The following is a 19,011-nucleotide window of genomic DNA, read 5'->3' on the forward strand; positions in this document are numbered from 1 at the left end:
TGGCTACTTTAAAGAAGCAAAAATATAAGAGAGATTTAGTTTCGTTTACTATGTCTATAAACACACAATTCCCAATTTCATTTTTGTTATTTAAGAATTTTGATGACTTTATTATTATTCTATGTATAATTCTAACAATGTGGAAAATAGCAATAATAAAGTATATGTCCAAAAGCATACATATAAATACATATGATATCTGTCTGAAATATTTGATGTTTTCAAGTTTTGTAGTATTTATTTCATTCATTTTCAAAAACATTTAGAATGCACAGTCAAAGACATTTTTTTGTTGTTGTTTTATTTCTTTTTCTGTTTCTTTCTTTTTTTCTTTTTTTTTTACAAAACAGTCAAGTGGCAGTGGGGAAAAGTGCTTACAGGCTATCTGTCTTAATAAATACAAGAATGTTGAGGCCTTGTCCCCCATTCAGAACATTAGAATGTATTTCTGAAATTTAAGTTACAATTTCAGACTTTTCCCCTGGTCTCAGACCTGTACACAGCTCCGATCTGTCGTGTCTGCAGCAAGTATACAACACTCCAGCTCTGTTGTCATGGCTGAGGCATATACGGCACACATGTAAAACAATGAAACACAGACACTTTCGTCTTCCACATAAAGTTAGGACACTGCTGAAATAAAAATACAATTTCTTTACATGTAGTTATCTTTACATTTGACTGAAGTGCTCTTTTAGTTTTTTCTCTCTTTCTGTCTTTTGCACAAAATGTTTGTCATTGATAATCCCTTCTTGATCCCCATGTGTTTAATAGTTTGTTTTTTTTTTACTTTGAAATAATCTCACCTGAAGATCAGTGTTAACTTTTTTTTTTATTGCTCTAAACCACTCAAATAAATCTGTATAGCAACAGTTATTGCAATGCATTTTTGAAACATTTTAACAATTGTGAGAGCTGCAATTTATTCGGGAGGATATTAAAGGTTTAGATGTCCTTAAAAACTTTGAAAACTAAAACCTTTTAAACAAACAAACAAAAAAAAAAGATCCTTAATTCGTTCCATGAAACCATTTGCTGCAAATAATCAACAAATAATTGTTAACACAATTTGAAGCTGTTTTAAGCATTTTCCTCAAATAAATAATTTAAATGGACATTTAAAAATCCAATTTCAAACAATGCACAATTTTTATAATTTTTAACTTAAAGTCTCTATGTTGGACCAATCGAGCTCGGCACCATATTACATCTCAATACACATAGGAGGTAAAACTGCCCCTTTACCATACTCATTTCCATTTAGTTTAGTATGAACTTTGCCCTTAAAGGAATATTCCGGGTTCAATACAAGTTAAGCTCAATCGACAGAATTTATGGAATAATATTGATTACCACAAAAAAAAAAAATTTTTTTAAAAATTAAATTAAAATTACATTTAAATGTAATCATCTCTCCTTTTCTTTAAAAAAATCTAAATGAGGTTACAGTGAGGCACTTACTATAGAAGTGAATGGGGCCAATTTAGGTTTAAAGGCAGAAATGTGAAGCTTATAATTTTATAAAAGCACTTACATTAATTCTTAAGTTTAAACTCATGTATTATTTGAGCTGTGAAGTTGTTTAAATCGTCATTTTTTACAGTTGTGTTAGGGTTTTAGGGTTTGTTGACATTACATCGTCATTTATGAAGTTGTAAAATTAGCTATAACTTTACACAGAAAAGGTTAGTAAGTGATTTTATCTCACTAAAATCATGTTAACATGCATATTGTTTATGTCTTGTGGCTATACACTTTTGAAACAATGAGTATTTTAACGTTTACGGATTGGCCCCATTCACTTCCATTGTAAGTGTCTCACTGTAACCCAGATTTGTCTTTTTTAAAGAAAAGGAGGGACGAGTCAAAATTGATTTTTGTGGTAATCAACATTATGCCACAAATGTTGTCGATTGAGCTGAACTTGTATTGAACCCGGAATATTCCTTTAAATATTGGAGTAAGAGAAAGAGGGATAGAAACGGTGAATTGAACTTAAGGTCTTTTAGGTAGCATAAATACGTTTGAATGCCTTAGTACAACATACATTCAATTGTGGCACTAGGCAAAGCATGTTTTGCATGTTTCATCGAGGTAAATGAGATAAAATATGTCTTACCACCTTGTCCTGTGCCATTTATTTTCCATTCATCCTTGCCTTTTTCAACCTATACCTTTAACACTGATGCTGGTAACTTTACATTCCTTTTGTTTTCATTCAAAGTCATCTCCGAATGCTGAACAAGAGCTGTGTGAGATGAGACTATCAGGAGAAGAGGATGAACCAAGAGCACTTTAGTATTTTACAGTGTGTGCTCAAGTGTCTTTTTTTTTTTTTCTTAGTTTTTTTTTTTTTTTTTTTTTTGTCCATAAGTCCAGATCCTGGTCTTGGTGACACAAGTCCTTAATTCACAGGTCACAAATATGGTTTCCCATAACCAAGTGTGAGTAGATGCAGGTGAGTAAAATCCTGTCCAATGAAACCAGAGAGGAAACAGTCTCTCTCCTTGGGAGTTCAGAGGTCAAGAGCACGAAGAACCGTAACCTTCTCCTTCAGCCAGATCCGACCTTTAGGGTCAGCGGAGGCGTGGGCGGAAGTTTTGAGCAGGAGGTCAGGGTGAAAGAGTCAGGGGTCATGGAGAGGCAGGGGGGAGTTAGCGGCTGAGAGGGAGCTGGGGCAATGTCATGGCTTGATGAGGGATACTCTGTGTAGTAAGCACCGAGAACGGATGACCTGTGAAACCAAACAAAATAAACATTTATATGTATGCATTTGGGTGACACTTTTAGCCAAAGCAATTTACAGTGTATCAAGGTATACATTTGATCAGTATGTTAATGTTGTTTTGCATTGGAATCAAACCCATTTTCTTGGCATTACTAGCACAAATATGTAGATAAATGTAGAATGTTCTGGGTTCAATACAAGTTCAACTCAATCGACAGCATTTGTGGTTTAATGTTGATTTCAACAAAAAAATTATTTCAACTCATCCCTCCTTTTCTTTAAAAAAGACAAACCTGGGTTACAGTGAGGCACTTACAATGGAAGTGAATGGGGCCAATCCGTAAACGTTAAAACACCCGCTCTTCCAAAAGTATAGGCACAAGACATAAACTATATATGAGTTAACATGAATTTAGTGTAATAAAATCACTGACTAACCTTTTCTGTGTACAGTTATATTCAATTGTATAACTTTGTTGCCATGGTGATATAACACTGACCTAAAATGGCTGTAAAACGACGGTTTAAACAACTTTACAGCTCAAATAATAATAAAGCTTAAACAGAAGAATTAACGTGTGTTTTTATAAAATTATAAGCTTCGCATTTCTGCCTTTAAACCCTCTAAAAATTGGCCCAATTCACTTCCATTGCAAGTGCCTCACTGTAAGGCAGGAAAGAGTCGAAATAATTTGTAATGCCAATGAACTCTAAACAATGAAGGACAAATTTTAATGTTTGATCTTAATCCATTTTTATATAGGAATTTAAGTAGTATAATTACCATGTTTCAGGAAACACTCACTTTCGATGTACCCGTGCAGGGCCACCATGCGTGCTCTCTCAGGACTGCCGAAGGGAGAGTAATGCAGCTCGTCTGGGAGTGAGGGCGGCATGCGCGCCTGCGGGTGAGTTTGAGGTGGGCCGCTGTGCTGTGGAGTGTGCTTTTTATGTCTCGCTCTGCAGTTTTGAAACCAAACCTATGAAAATACAACCAACTGTCATGAAGCTGTATCTTTTTATTGCATTTAATAGAAATAAACAAGCATGAAGTGCAGAGAGATGGGGAAAGAGGGCAAGACGCTCTGTTTCTTTACCTGTATGACTCGTCTACTCAATCCTGTCATGTCTGCCAGCTTCTGCAAGGTTTGAGCATCAGGGTTGTTATCCTGTGCAAACTGCGCCTGCATTACCTGTGCATGCAACAAGGATCAAAACCAACCTTAGGTAATTTACTGGAAAAATACATTTTTCTTTTAAAATAGAATTTATATATTGTTGAATCATGGCGGGAATACATAAATGTATAAAAACAAATCCAGTTATCTGCATATTAAAGAATGTTCCAAGTTCAATAAAAGTTAGCCTCAATTAACAGCATTTGTGACAATGTTTATTACCATAAAAATAATTTCAACTCGTTTCTCATTTATTTAAAAACAAAAAAGGCAAAAATCATGGTTACAGTGAGGCACTTACAATGGAAGTGAATGGGGCCAATCCATTAACATTAAAATACTCATTGTTTCAAAATTATAGCCACAAAACGTAAACATTGTACATGTTAACATGATTTTAGTGTGATAAAATCAGGGATTTACTGGCAATACAGCGTTTACCAGATTACAGGATTTTCCAGTGTTGCCATGACAACAAAGTTGTAATATTGGATTTAACTTTACTCAGATAGGGTTTGTAAGTGATTTTATTACACTAAAATCATGTTAACATGTATACTGTTTACGTCTTCTGGCTGTACTTTTGAAAAAGGGTGTATTAATGCTTATGGACTGGCCCCATTCACTTCCATTGAAAGTACCTGTGATTTTTCCTTCTTTTTTAAATATACGAGGGATGAGTCTAAATTATTTTTTATGTATTATTTTTATTTTAAAATGTGTTTTGTATCAAATTGAAATATTATGCCACAAATGCTTTAAATTGAGCTTATCTTGTCTGGAACCCGGAACATTCCTTTAAACATTCAAGTAGTAGTGATCTCATAACAAGTCTCCAGTAATTCTATATGTACTTAAGTAAAAAAAAAAAAAAAAAAATATATATATATATATATATATATATATATATATATATATATATATATATTATTTTATATTAATATAACTTTACAATTTATGTTATATTAAATCACAGGAAAACAATTATAAAAAATAAATCCCAGTTAACCTCATAGCAAGTTTCAACAAATTCTTGATGTACCTAATACGACTTGTTTGATTATTTTACCTGTAGTTGTTCCGCAGTAAACGACGTTCGTGCTCTTTTGGCTGGTTTTGGTTGACTATCCTGTTCCGACGGCACTGCCCCTTCCAGAGTGAGCCCACTTCCTGTGTGAAAAAATGGGCAAAGGGAAAAGATGATACTGTGGTTAGACAATCTTTTGAGAGAGGCAATACTTTAACCTCATTGTTCAAATTCACATGCACACACGTACCACTTTCAGCTGCTCGTTTCAGGTTCTCCACCATTGTGTCATAATGGATCCGACAAAGTACTTTTTCTTCCACCAACCCAAACTCTTCACCTGTCGACAGCTGACGTTTGCAGGAGAAACAGGCAAAGCAGGCCAGGTGGTAGGCATTGCCCCTAGCTCGCCGTACCCAGTCGCTGGCATAGATCTGGCGGCCACAGCGGGCACACTTTGTACCAAACCTACTGTGATACAGAGAAGGGCTTGGGCATCAATACTCATTCCAAAAACAGTATTGAATTAACAATAACACAACATTATAGGGTCATTTTATATATGCACTTCTCACTACAATCCATAAAATTGTATGATAATGGAAGCATATTCAGCATAAATTGTTTAACATGAAAATGTTTAGTTTTGAATGCATAGTCTCTTCAGAAATGAAAATGCTCAACTCTTTAACACGTCCATTAACGTATTCCAGTTTAATAGTGTAATAAGTATGTTCTCTCTCTCTCTACAAAGTTCTCAATGGCAAAAGACAGAACACAGATAAGCTGAACTGCTTCCAAAAAGATAACTGCTAAACATGTCAGACACGGCTATAAAACTCTCAGCACAAACAAACCACTAGTAATTCTATGAGCCGTGGGTCGGGAGGAAATGTCTGCTGATAAACTGTGCTGATAGGATCAACACTCTGGGTCTTGATTTTATCCAAACAAAGTGTGAAATGCATACCTGTAACACCTCTATTTTTAAACCATCCGCCCTTTTTCTGTCGTGTGAAATAATGTGTTTTAAAAAACCATATGAATAAAGGCAGGGATAGTCTTCTTAACATATAATATGTACATATTACGATATATAATAATGTCTTTTTGGTTACAAATAATTTTGTGTTATTAACATGTAGAGGGGCATCAAATTTGCAGTATTACCATATATTATTGTAATAATACAGTAATAATACAGTAATAATACAGGTACAAATAATACAGTTGAAATTCTTTTTTCTCCACAATTTTCTACAGTTAATCTCAAACTTAATGCGTAATGTACATACTCCATTCAAATGTTAGGTGTGCTATTTATTTTTTGTTTTTGTAAGCTTTATACTTTCTTAAGAAGTTTAAGATTAAAGTTGGTAAATCTCCCTTTGAATTACAATGCTAGAATTCTCGCCATTCAAAATCTTTCTGACAGCCATGATAGCACTGTAATATTTGCATACTAAATTGTGATTGGCCTTCTTTCTTGCATTATTTGCATACTACTATTGTCATTTGTTTTTTTGCATGTCTGTGGACCTGCCGGCAGTTCCAAAAAGGGGTGCTATGTCGCGAAAAATGTTTACGCTTAAAATTTTCAAGTCTGACATATGGGGGCATCGTTTGAAAGCTTAGAATCTGAACTTTTCATAGATAACCATCTATTTATAAATTTAAGTTACATAAAATAACAAAATAAGGCCTGAAAACATTCACGTCGCAAATCAGCGCCACCTAGAGGTCATGTGGTAGACATATAAATATGCTATCCTTCACAGGAATGCAACTGGACAGTGTATTTTGTTTCCCTAATACCACAGTTTGAAAGATTTTCTTTCTATCTGAAAAATTAGACACATTTTTGGCAATTAGTCCACAGTATGTGTAAATGGTGGGCTTTTAAATTTCAGTGTGAACAATTGCCCCATAGTTGAAGAGGTTAACCAACAAGCTGCCTTTATACTTTTCTGAACACTGATTGTCTGAACACTGATTCTCTGAACACAGAACCAAATCGTAAGACCTAAAAACCTATGCTTTTTGCAAGCACCAGTATTTACATAATACACTGTAAAATACACACTGTAAAATACTAAAGTGCTCAGTATTTTTTTTTCTCTCCAATTTTGAATGCCCAATGGTGGTGCATTGACTCGCCTCAATCCAGGTGGTGGAGGACGAATCTCAGTTGCCTCCGCGTCTGAGACGTCAATCTGCGCATCTTATCACGTGTCTTGTTGAGCGTGTTACCGCAGAGACATATTCTCTTCGGCATCCACCCACAACACACCACGCGCCTCATCGAGAGTGAGAACCACATTATAGCGACCACAAGGAGGTTACCCCATGTGTCTATATCTACCCTAGCAACTGGGCTAATTGGTTGCTTAGGAAGCTTGACTGGAGTCACTCAGCACGCCCTGGATTCGAACTTGCGACTCCAGGGGTGGTAGTCAGCGTCTTTACTTGCTGAGCTACCCAGGCCCCCAAATGCTGCATATTTTTGATGTTACTACTGACATTACGTGTTAATTGTCAATTTCTCTGCCAGCTTATATTTGCAAACAACTTGTAAATATTCCATATTTAATTTCGTCTGCATTTCCAAAATACATTTGGTCATGTTGTTGCTTCAAGCACCTCTTTTGTTATTCTGTGATCAACCAGACTTAATAAACAATCATCCATAGAAACCCACAGTAAATACACAGAACCGGCTGTAATGAAGACAGAGGATCAGGTGTTATTTTGACTGGACTGGGCTGACCGTGCTGTTTTGACCCAGACATCACATTTGGGTGACCAAGAGAGGGCTCCAGTGTTGAGAGGACCAATGTAGCTAGAAGCAGAGATTAATGCTCTGCAGATGGCCAGTCATGCCCCCCTCCAACACACCACCACTGCCATTGGTAACTCTTACGTAAACAAAATGTCATACACAACCTCCTCCAATTGCAACAAAAGTGCGGGATATCAAGATAGCTGGTTTGGCCGCGTTTCCCCCATCTAGGCTACTAAAGAATGATGACACGGGCCTAGCTTGCTAGATTCCCTGCAGTGGGGCCCCTGCAGAGTTCATGCACCAAAAATGACATCACAGCCTGGCAGGGAGCCCCACAGGGCTCAAGGGAACAAGGAATTGTTACTGTGATTCTTAAACTTGCCATTTTGACCAGCACTTGTATGTATGTGGAATAATTTGTCTCTGCCAATCTCCACTTAAGGAGGATGATTTGGTCAAGAACCGAAACCAAACCTGAATCACAAACCTTGAAAAATATTTACCTTCCTATTATTTACAAAGTATTGATACACACAACATGCCTTACGTATTAATGCCTGCAAAAATTACTCAAAGACTTTTCTGTGTACATTGCAAACCATATTCTGACAGCATCATTCCAGACAAAGAATACAATGTTTGAGTAATGATGCATTTCAGCCATGTGTTTAGAGGAGAAACGTTGCGGAAAAGACTCATAATCTCTCACGGCAGTTCATCTACTGCAAAAAACTTTCAGAAAAGCCATAAAAATCTTAAGGGGGATTTTTTTTTCATATAGATCTGCAGCATGTCTGATGTGCGTCATTGTGCTTATTCTGGATTTATTTCTGTCCTGCAGATCATAACTCACCAGGGAAAATTACTGTAGCTGCAGAACAATTCCCTCAGCCCCAGATAAATTCACAGCTGGCTAGAAAAAAAGGAAGCTTGTGAAGGTACAAATTCTATAGATTCAATTTGATATACTCTTGGAGTATTATATTCTGAGGTAAATCTCCCTCTCAGAGGGAGATGGACAATATGTATTTTTATCAGCGCTGACCAGGATGGGCCAATCAAAGTCGTTTATTATTACTGGATGAGGATTCTTTGAGATTTAAATGCGGATGCATGGAGGATTCGGTTTTTAGAGCGTCAAGCGCCCCCTGCAGGAATAAAACTTTGTGTCTCACAAGATACAGTCGGTGGCTGACAATGTGCAATTACGGTCTGTAGGTCTGTTACACACTTAATTATGAATTTAGAAAACATAAATATATTACATGAGTCATAAATGGAGTCAGTGAAGATGGTAAAGGCATCCATAGAAATTATTCGTTGTTTTTTTCAGGGTGAGGAAAGCATTTCAGTTGAGCAGGTAAGAATTGAAATTTTCTGAAAGGGTTAATGTTTTTCTGAAACATTAACACTAATATCAAAGAGACTTGGGGGATGGGCTCTTTTGACTTGGGCCAGTAGGCAACCACCTAGCAACCACCCACAACCCCCTAGAAAGCACTAAGTAACACCCTAGCAACAACCTAAAACACCGTAGCAACTGCTTATCAACCAGTTTTGGGTAAATTACTCAAAATAAGTAATCTGCAACAAATTACTTCTCTAAAATTGTAATCAGATTACTTTACTGATTACATAATCGAAAAGTAATCACATTACTAATTACTTTACTTTTAAGTTACTGTCTAAAACACTATTCATAAAAAGGTTTTTGTTTCTCCATGCAACAAATTCAAAATAAGTTCCTTGTTCATTGCCGCAAACCCTTCAGCTATCACAGAAATGCAAACAGATGTACATATGAACGTATGAATTCATATTTTAAATGTATTACTCATAATATTATTTTAGAAATATTTGTAACCCAAGTAATGTAATTAGAACAAATTACTTTAATTAATTAAGACAACAACTGTAATCTGATTACAAGAATTTAAAATGCAATGTGTAACAATAGTTTTTGTAATATATGTAACTAATTACTTTGTAATCAGATTACAACCAACACTGTTAGCAACCACACATAACACCCTAGCATAGTGTTGGTAAATTTTGCACGGGCAAGCACCCCTCACATTTAAAATAAAAAAATGTAGTAATCTAGTATGGAATTTATCATAGAGTGATTTGGTAAATGCGACGACATCTCTGGCCTTCAGAATAAATCCTTAAAAACAAATGTTTCTTCTCTTTCAAATCTTTATCCAGTCTATATATATTTTTAAACACTTCATCACTGAACAGGTTATGTATTGCAGAAGCTCTGTATATCTCCATTTACCTTTCTGCATTAAAACACAGAGAAGTCTTGTATGTGTATATAGGCCGTTACAGTACGTCATCTAGTCTACTCCAAATCTACTGATCTCAGCTCCACACAAACCCACTCGGGTTACCGCCTTACTCCATCACTCTGTCCTTATCCTTTAGCTCCTCTGATTAACAGCCTCCATTGACTTCCTGTGTGGCCTGATGCTTGTGCCTTTGTGGCTGTTTTTTTTTTTTTTTTTCTCATCTGCAGACATAGTGTAGGTACAGTCTCCGCTCTGACCCTTACCACCAGATCTCTGACCGCTCGCCTGCGCCCCCCTCCTTGCACACAGAGTAAACCCACTTTGATTTCCTGCAATTACATTCTATTAGAGTAGCTGTCAATCTGGCACAGATGTGAGACTAACATAAATGAAACATATCTCTTTTCTGAAAGAAATCAATGGAGATCCTTTTCCTTTCAAGCATATGTTGGCTGTCCTGTAATGGTGCTCTGTATCAGCAATCCAGCTGCCAAAGAATAAACTGACCCAAATCGGTCTGGCTTTGGGGTTCGAGAGCTTATGCTATAGATACATACAACTCTCAATGTCACAACTGTTCTTATTATCATAATGGCCACCTCAGTGCAGTTTAAATCTGTTAGTAGTTTGACACGGCTAAACGTGAAGACCGTCTGCCACAGTAAAAACTGCCTACCCTATGAAAGAGAACACGCAAATAATTTCCAAGCAAAATCATTGACTGAGGTCACAAAAATAATTTGACAGTGAAGAACCAGAATAATAACAGCAGGATAAGACCACAGGGTATATTTCAGTTCTGATATATGAATATGAACATAACATTTTAGTTTTGAAACATTATGCAGATGGCTATTTTCTGCTTAATGATAGTGGTTATGATGTGCTTAAGTATAAAGCTGACCTCTTTGTATGAAAGACTCAATTGGGTACAAGGCAGAAAAAAGGTGAAAACCACTCAAAAGCCTGCCACTTCTAGTCCCTTTCAAAAACACTCATCTACCCTGATGGAAAGTTCTTTCCTGGCCTCTCTCAATGATCTCTTGCTCTCCAGTCAGCAGAGGACTTTGACAAGAGGGATGTTTAGAGCCAACATCGGAAAATCCACGTTTACTCTACTTCAGATCACTGAACTTGAGTCTACAAGCTTGTAGCTATTACTGTCTCTTTAACAGGGCAAACATGAATACATTACAGAGTCAATCACTATTCTGCTGCTGGGTAGGGACTTGCAATTCAATTTAAAAATAGAGTCAAATTTAAATAGAAATGTAAATAGAGTTAAACGAACAAAAACTGATTTAATAATAGAACCAGGAATTTGGGAATAGTGCTTAATTTTTAGGCTGTATTTAGCAAGGACAAAACCAAAATCCCTGTGGTTGCTTTTTTGAAATACAAAACCATTGAGGAACGTGAAACGAAACAAAAAAAAAACTCCTTGAGGGCAAACCTTTCAGTTCTATTTTAATAGATGTATTAGTGCCTATAAATATAATTTAAAAATATATATACAAATTATTGAATACACTGAAAAATGTTAACCTAAAAATGTGTTTCATGTGGTTACATCTAAATTAAGTTAAGCTCAATCGACAGCATTTGTGGCACAATACTGATTGCCACAAAAATAAATTTTGACTTGCCTCTCCTTAAGTAAGCGAGTACTTAAAATGGAAGTGAATGGGGCCAGTCCGTAAACATTCAAATCCTCACTGTTTCAAAAGTATAGCCACAAGACATAAACAATATGTGTGTAAACATGATTTAAGTGTGATAAAATCACTTTCTAACCTTTTCTGTGTAAAGTTATAGCCAATTTTACAACTTCATTACCATGACGATGTAATGTCAGCAAACCCTAAAGCGACTGTAAAAACGACAATTTAAACAACTTTACAGCTCAAATAATACACAAGTTTTAAAAGAAGAATTAATGTAAGTGCTTTTATACAATTATAAGCGTCACATTTCTGCCTTTATACCCTCCATAAATTGGCCCCATTCACTTCCATTGTATGTGCCTCAGTGTAATCTTGATTTTTGCTTTTTGCTTTTTTTTTTTTTTTTTTTTTTAAAGAAAAGGAGGGATGAGTCGAAACTAATTTTTGTCATAATCAACATTATGCCACAAATGCTATAGATTGAGCTGAACTTGTATTGAACCTGGAATATTCCTTTAATCATTTTAGATATTATTAAAATGTATGAATCAACCTAATACATTTGTTTACACCAGCGAAACTAATTTTAAGCGTTAGGGCAACTAGAATAAGCTCCTTACAATAACAATTGCAGATTATCAGTTTTTACAGCGTATTGCAAACTTCTTTTTTTTTTCTTTAATTTTTTTAAGGGAAGCTCTTGTAAATTGGCATGGTTGATCATGTAAAATAAATATCAATTAAAAGAAATGTGTGTGAATTCTAGCATTTAAATGTAAGGTATACAGTATAATGATCATAAAACAATATTCATAAACCAAGTGGACATTTTTTAAAAACCCAATCAACTGGAGTCAATAAGCATTCCACAACTGATAATGATAACTGTTGCATTGCATAATTGTTGAACTCTATTGTACTGAACCGCAACTCGCCATCTTGACAACATCCTTTAGTCCCCAAAAGATCAAGAAAATAATCCCTACCCAATATGATCCATTTACACCCTCTTTGGCACATTATCTCAGTTGCCCCTTTAAATCTCTCAGGAATAAACAGCTATTCGCCAGCCACTGAGAGATGCCAAATATCCCAGTCTCAATAGTACTGCTGTTGCTCGGAAGATCTCATGGAGCATCTCTTCATATTATTGGATTTAACATAGAAAACAAACCCTCTCCTGCAACACAGCACTGACTTTAAAGGGGCCAGTCATTCACACTGACGGGCAATAAGCAGGGAAGGCTGGCCAACATCACACTGCCCTTCACAGGCCTTGCTGAGTGCTCTGCAATCATGCAATAACACAACGTTTGTACCCTCAATGCAGTTTCACAGCTTTTCCCTCTTGGATCTCTTTCACTCGATGCCTCTCAATAAGTATATTACTGGGTCTTAAAAAGAGCTGGGTATTTACTAGATTAAATTGTTTAACTTGAACACATTCAGTGGTGAACTGTACTAATAGTCATACAATCAAATACTATTTAGACCTCTCATTTTATTCCTATTGGCACCATATCCCTTTGTGGGCAGTAATAGGAAACCTTTTCGCATACAGAAGGACATTTAAGGGCTTGAGATCGATTATTGTAATACGCTTATTTAAAAAAAAAAAAAAAAAAAAAAAAAAAAAAAGAACAGCCATACTTTGTTTGCCGTCAGAATAAATTCGTGTTTTATTATTATTATTATTATTATTATTATTATTATTATTATTTTAAAGTATTCCATTAGTTCAAGGGAGCCTTAGATATGATCTCTTAGATATATCTTAATTGATGAAAGCTAAATTATCTACAAATACAAAATAATTCGATTGTAATTAATCATGATGGTCGCGTATGTTTTGAGGTCGCAAACATATTACACGTGGTACGAGACAAATGTTTGTGTTTGTTTGTAATTTAAATAGATTCACGGGGTCTTTATCACGGACGTTGTAACTACACAATTAAAAGATATTTCAAACGGTGAACTGTGCGATTCTGTGTAGCTATTTGTAGTGGTGAAAATGAGATCGTTACTGTCTGATGAAATCTTAAACTTTATACGCAGCACACACGGCAAACATTATCAACCATGAGGAAATAATGTCGCAGTATGTTTCGCTCAGATTTTTGAGGACAAAAAGTGAAAAACTTACCCTACCTGAAATAATCCATTTTACAGAAGATTTCCTTATTTTTAATGTAGCAGCTGCTGTGCTGTCGCAGTGAAGTCCTGCAAACGGAACATTCCAGACACCTCACGTGCCAGATCAGATTATTAACCTGTAATAAACAAAACATGGAGTGTATAGTAGTAATAATAAACATAATAATAATAATAATAATAACAATAATTATTAGTATTATTAATTAAAGTGCTTTCTGACACGAAATGTATTTATTTAAAAAAAAAAAAAAAAGTAAAATGTGCTATTGCTCTTGCTACCTACATTTATGCACAATGCGAGCCTACATGTAGGCTTTTTATTATTATTATTATTATTATTATTATTATTATTATTATTATTATTATTTTACATTTGGTAAAATATGTTGTTTTAAGTGTGCATAGAAATGTAAAATGCAATTTCAAAATGTAGTGAAATTAGTAGGTCGAAACAAACACACGTACCGGATGTATCCTATATTTACAATCTCAAAATCATTGGTATTTAAAATGTGTCTGGCTACTAAAAAAAAACGTTTGTTTTTAATTAAAGTGACGATTTGAAAGGAGATTCTGCAAAATACTGACACTTCCTTTAGAATTGGGTTGTGTGGAATTGTTTAATTCTAAATGCATGCATAAGCAGCTGATTTGTTGAGTTTCAAGCGGAAGTATTTATAATGTTAATCGAATTTGCAACATAAATCCGTCCATGAATCCACAAATGTGTAATCTTTGGAAAATTATGGACACATGTGGGCATCTTAGACAAATGTTTTATTTATTTTTTATTCCGTCAAAAACAAAAACAAAATTTTTTTTATTTTTTTTTTTAGAAAAAATAAAAAAGGTTAAACCTAAATAAATGTAATTACCGTATATTCTACAGGGAATTTAGTTAAGCGTTAGATGGTCTTTATCTTTATTTTTTAAACTGGTATGAAAAATGTTCAGACCTTTTGATGTGCACAACAACAACAACAACAACAACAAAAATTGGAGAAAAAATCTAAATGAATAGAGAAAGAGTCTGAAATCGTTCATCTTGGCTACAATGTAATAAACTCACACGCATTGTTTAATTACTTTCCGCAAAGACCCAAAACAAACTGAGACAGATCGCGCGCTAATGATCCTCGCGCTTCATACACGCACTTCCTGAAAAACAAGCAGCACGCTAGCACATGCACAAGCTCGGGGAGGACATCGATGCTGTCAATAACATCACTAAAGAGCCTCAACATTTTTTGAAAACACGAAAGGAAGCCAAACAATCTATATTTATCGTACCAAATAGTCGGAAAAAAAAAATGTATTCAAATATATTCAACAGCCTATTTTATTTTTAACCCTCATGTTCTGTTGAGATTAACTTTTATGTTTGGGGTCCCACTGATGTCTGTGTAACAGTATTAATAGGTTAGTCATTTTCGGAAATAATCTGTTAGTTTCCCCAGCAATTATTTTGTGTTCTCTGACCAAATCAAAAACCCAGTAGACAGATATTAGGCTTTTGAAGCTTTAACCCAATCTGTGTTATGTCACAAATGAGGCATGCAGACATGGTATGTTGTTTGGGGTCATTTTAACCCCAAAATGTACAAATTGAAGAAGAAGAAAAAAATACATTGTTTACAACCACTTTAGACCTACAAATGCAATCGATTTCCAGTGTGATTATGCGAGCACCAGTCATAAAAGTTCTATTTACAGTAGGTTCTCTGAGACCAATCAGAACATTACGTTTTTAATAAATTAATAAGGAAAAGCCATGAAGTATTGATATGAATATTTTCAAAGTATTAAAATAGTTCGGGGCTCTCTCAGACCCTAAACAGAACATGAGGGTTACTTAAAAATAAAACATAACGTAAACAACGAAATACTTGATCATTGTTTACAAAAGTCAGTCGGTCAGAAAGCTTGAAACGGCTCCAAACACTAGAATTATACAACTTGTCAACAGACTCGTCACATGAGACGACACACACGAGCGCGCTCTCGTACCTTGAGTAGATATCTGTCCAGGATCTCGAGTCCACAGCTCGCGCACACGTTCTTCCCGGTGGACTGCACGGAGGAGGCGGTGGACGTCGGCGAGCAGATGGATGGTGTTGAGGGGGGACTAGGCGAAGAGCGAGTGTCGTCTTTCTCCATATTAGATCTGTGAGATTCTCCGTCAGAGTGTGACTGCAGACGGTTAGATGGTTTAGCATAGAATGACACGAATATGTTTTACTGAAATAACTGAGGGCTAAATGTTGATAAGACTCCAATCTGTGGATAATCACAAATCTACCATGTTTTTGCCAAATGCCAAATATTATGCTGCATTGGGAAAGTAAAGAGTGTTGTGTCAAAGGCGCTGACAAAGACGCAAAAAGAAGCTTTTATAGCTTCAACTCCAAACACTCACCATTGCGTGTCCGTGTTGACCGTCCACGCAGCGTGATGCTCCCGGTGTGCTCTGTGAATCTGGAGAGATCACCTACAACACAGAAGCCACAGTCAACCAACAGTGCTCCATCTCATCTCTCCGAGATCGTTCCCCGGTCTATATATGTGCCCCAAAACAATAAAACCGCTTTTAACTGTGCATTGAGAGCCTCGCAACAAAGCGCCTGTTTTAATGAAGCGATTTCAATTTGGTTTGATTTTTTCCCCCCCACACTTAACCCGTGCCTCTTTCCATAGACGTATTTCCATGCAATCCAAGTAGCTGAAAAAAATCTATAAACTACCTGCAATTACAAATAGCTTGAAATGCTCGCGATAAGAGGACCCCAGAGTGTCAATTTCAACTGCCAATCAGAGAAAGCAACGGGCCATCCAAAGAATTGCAAATTTGATTTTTAATGGCAGTAATTAAAATCTATTTTTTCCTCTTCAGACTTGGCATGTGAAGAGGATGGACCGCAAATCACACGATTCATAAAAGATTCTGATTCTCGTGACATCACTTTAAGGTGAAGAGGCTTCTGGTGATGATAAAGCGAGGACTTTGGCGACGACATTTCACACTGAGCAACATGTTGGCACTGTCACAAAGCCATCCGAAGAAAATGAGGCTTCTTCTTCAATTGTGCCACCGATTTTTTTCTTTCCATGGATTTAAACGCATTGTTAAAATACACGCATGATAATAGCTATAAAATGTCTTACCTGTTTTGAGGGAATTCCTTCGGATAAAAATTGATTTCCCTCTGATAGAGGGGCCAAAGCCTCATTTTTCCAATACATGTAAAATACACAAAATAACACGTGATGAAGCTACTCTTTAGGACTCGTATTTATATTTACGTCATCCCTCAATCGCTATCCGCATGCGGCTGCGCGGTCATATTCGGTCTTGCATCAACCCAGTTCGCCGTTGCCTTTCAGTCAGTCAATCAATAACGAAAGTACTTATAGATAAACTAAAAAAAAAGTAATCTAAATGAAGCCTTCAGATTCGTGATAGGTGAGTAAACCGGACCAGATGCGGCCGAGCGCGAGCAGTTCGTCGGGACGCCCTTATTTAGGACTATTTGCACGACTTTCCCCCTCTTTTGGGATGCAGTTGCTTGAGTACAGGAAGTGGAGAAAATTGAGGGGCTGGCAGGTTTTGCTCCAGCTCTCCTCATAGGCAGTCAGAGCACAGCCTACCTTCTGAAAGTTTACAGATCAGAGGGGAGGGAATATAAAGTATGATACGGCACAGAGGAGTGAGTGAGTGAGTGAGTGTGTGTGTGTGTGTGTGTGAGAGAGAGAGAGAGAAAGAGAGAGAGAGAAAGAGAGAGAGTGGGCGCGTTTAAGTGGTTTACGAGGACTTTTTTTAGGTTACAGACTGGTAATTACAAGGGTATTATGCTATAAATGTGGTTTATGAGGACATTTCTAGTGTCCCCATAATTCAAATCGCTTAAAAATCATACTAAATAATGTTTTATTGAAAATGTAAAAATGCAGAAAGTTTTTTGGGAGGGTTAGGTTTAGGTGTAGGGTTAGGGTTAGGGGATATAATCTATAGTTCGTACAGTATACAAATCATTATGTCTATGGAGAGTCCTCATAATGTTAGCTGCACCAACATGTGTGTGTGTGTGTGCGTATGTGTGTGTGTGTGTTTGTGTGTGTGTGTGTGTGTGTGTGTGTGTGTGTGTGTGTGTGTGTGGGTGTGTGAATGGCCTGAGCGTGTATCGAAATTTGGTGATACTGAATCCTTGCATAATGCTTGATGATTTTTAATTGTCTGACAAACTATTGAGAAAATAAATAAATACAGGCACGCGAAGTTCAATATGTAGCTGGGTTTATTGTATTATAATCGTTTAAAAATTAGATATTTGGCAGAAAATATTTGGTTGGCAGTCGTTTTTATATACTTCTAAGAGCATTTCATTGCGCATTTGATTTATAATTTGATCTGACCACGCGTAAAAATATAAACATAACGTAATATGCACAATCTCTGAGTTTACCGAAAATAAAATAGACAACAAAATAAATGTATAAGGTATATAGGGATGTATATCCTGAACAGTTACGGTTTTCCATGCTATCATCGGGTCAGATGTAGACAATTCTCTCTTTTAAACATCAGTTTATTATGTTCTAAAGATTCTTATAAATCTCATAAATTGAATGCTAACAATTGCAAGCTTTTGTGACAGTACACTAAAAAAAATTTTTTTGCTGCTTGTTCAGTTTACTAAAGCAACACAATTGTAAAACATTTAGTCACAAATTGATTTCATTGCGTTCTATCCAACTAAATGAGCAAAACTGAAGTTTACTTAATCCATTTGAGTTTGGACTACATGAATACTGCAGCACTGATGAAACTGGGCAGGGGATTTCCATTTCCTAGCACGTTTTGCATGGGACTGAATGGGGTGAACAGATGTTGAAATTTAGCGTTATTTCATGCAGTTTTGAGCAAGATGAGAATAGGAGGAGATTTGTTAATGTTTAATGTTCTGTTATATTGGGATTATAAAGAGTGTCTGTTATGCTGGAGTTTTGAGGGTTATCATTGTGGTGAAGAATGGCGCTTGTGTTTAGGTTAAGTACTGGAGAAGTGATATTTGATTCGAGTGCTGCTAAACTCTATAAGCAGTTGCTATTAAATTGAGATTGCTACAGTTTCACTGCCGTTACACTTGCTCACCTGGCCTGTACTAATGACTAATAAATTAAGTT

At 36.0% G+C, this 19,011-nt stretch overlaps 1 protein-coding gene across 3 annotated transcripts; it reads right to left on the reverse strand.

Annotated features, from left to right (window-relative positions):
* Positions 1 to 275: 275 nt before the first annotated feature.
* LOC127433469 (LIM/homeobox protein Lhx6-like) lies at positions 276 to 17,453 on the reverse strand. 3 transcript variants are annotated; one of them, XM_051685410.1, is made up of 9 exons: positions 16,993 to 17,453; positions 16,247 to 16,318; positions 15,838 to 16,020; positions 13,825 to 13,946; positions 5,184 to 5,401; positions 4,976 to 5,076; positions 3,826 to 3,921; positions 3,513 to 3,708; positions 276 to 2,734 (listed from the first exon to the last, which is right to left on the reverse strand). In XM_051685410.1, exons 1-9 carry the CDS (start codon positions 17,068 to 17,070, stop codon positions 2,655 to 2,657), a joined length of 1,146 nt encoding a protein of 381 aa, XP_051541370.1. In that variant the 5' UTR covers positions 17,071 to 17,453; the 3' UTR covers positions 276 to 2,654. The 3 variants fall into 3 exon arrangements, with proteins under 3 accessions (XP_051541370.1, XP_051541372.1, XP_051541369.1); XM_051685412.1 differs by having other exon boundaries at positions 3,534 to 3,708; positions 5,184 to 5,404; XM_051685409.1 differs by having other exon boundaries at positions 5,184 to 5,404.
* Between the last annotated feature and the right edge of the window lie 1,558 nt (positions 17,454 to 19,011).

The sequence above is a fragment of the Myxocyprinus asiaticus genome, chromosome 43, assembly GCF_019703515.2.
Source record: "Myxocyprinus asiaticus isolate MX2 ecotype Aquarium Trade chromosome 43, UBuf_Myxa_2, whole genome shotgun sequence".
NCBI classification, from domain to species: Eukaryota; Metazoa; Chordata; class Actinopteri; order Cypriniformes; family Catostomidae; genus Myxocyprinus; species Myxocyprinus asiaticus.

Excerpts from the sequence above, each read along its gene's own strand:
- LOC127433469 (XM_051685409.1), bottom strand. The coding sequence starts at position 17,070 with ATGTATTGGAAAAATGAGGCTTTGGCCCCTCTATCAGAGGGAAATCAA. Across the intron at positions 3,922-4,975 it reads TTACTGCGGAACAACTACAG|GTAATGCAGGCGCAGTTTGC; the intron begins GTAAAATAATCA and ends TTGCATGCACAG. Across the intron at positions 3,709-3,825 it reads TGAGTAGACGAGTCATACAG|GTTTGGTTTCAAAACTGCAG; the intron begins GTAAAGAAACAG and ends GTATTTTCATAG.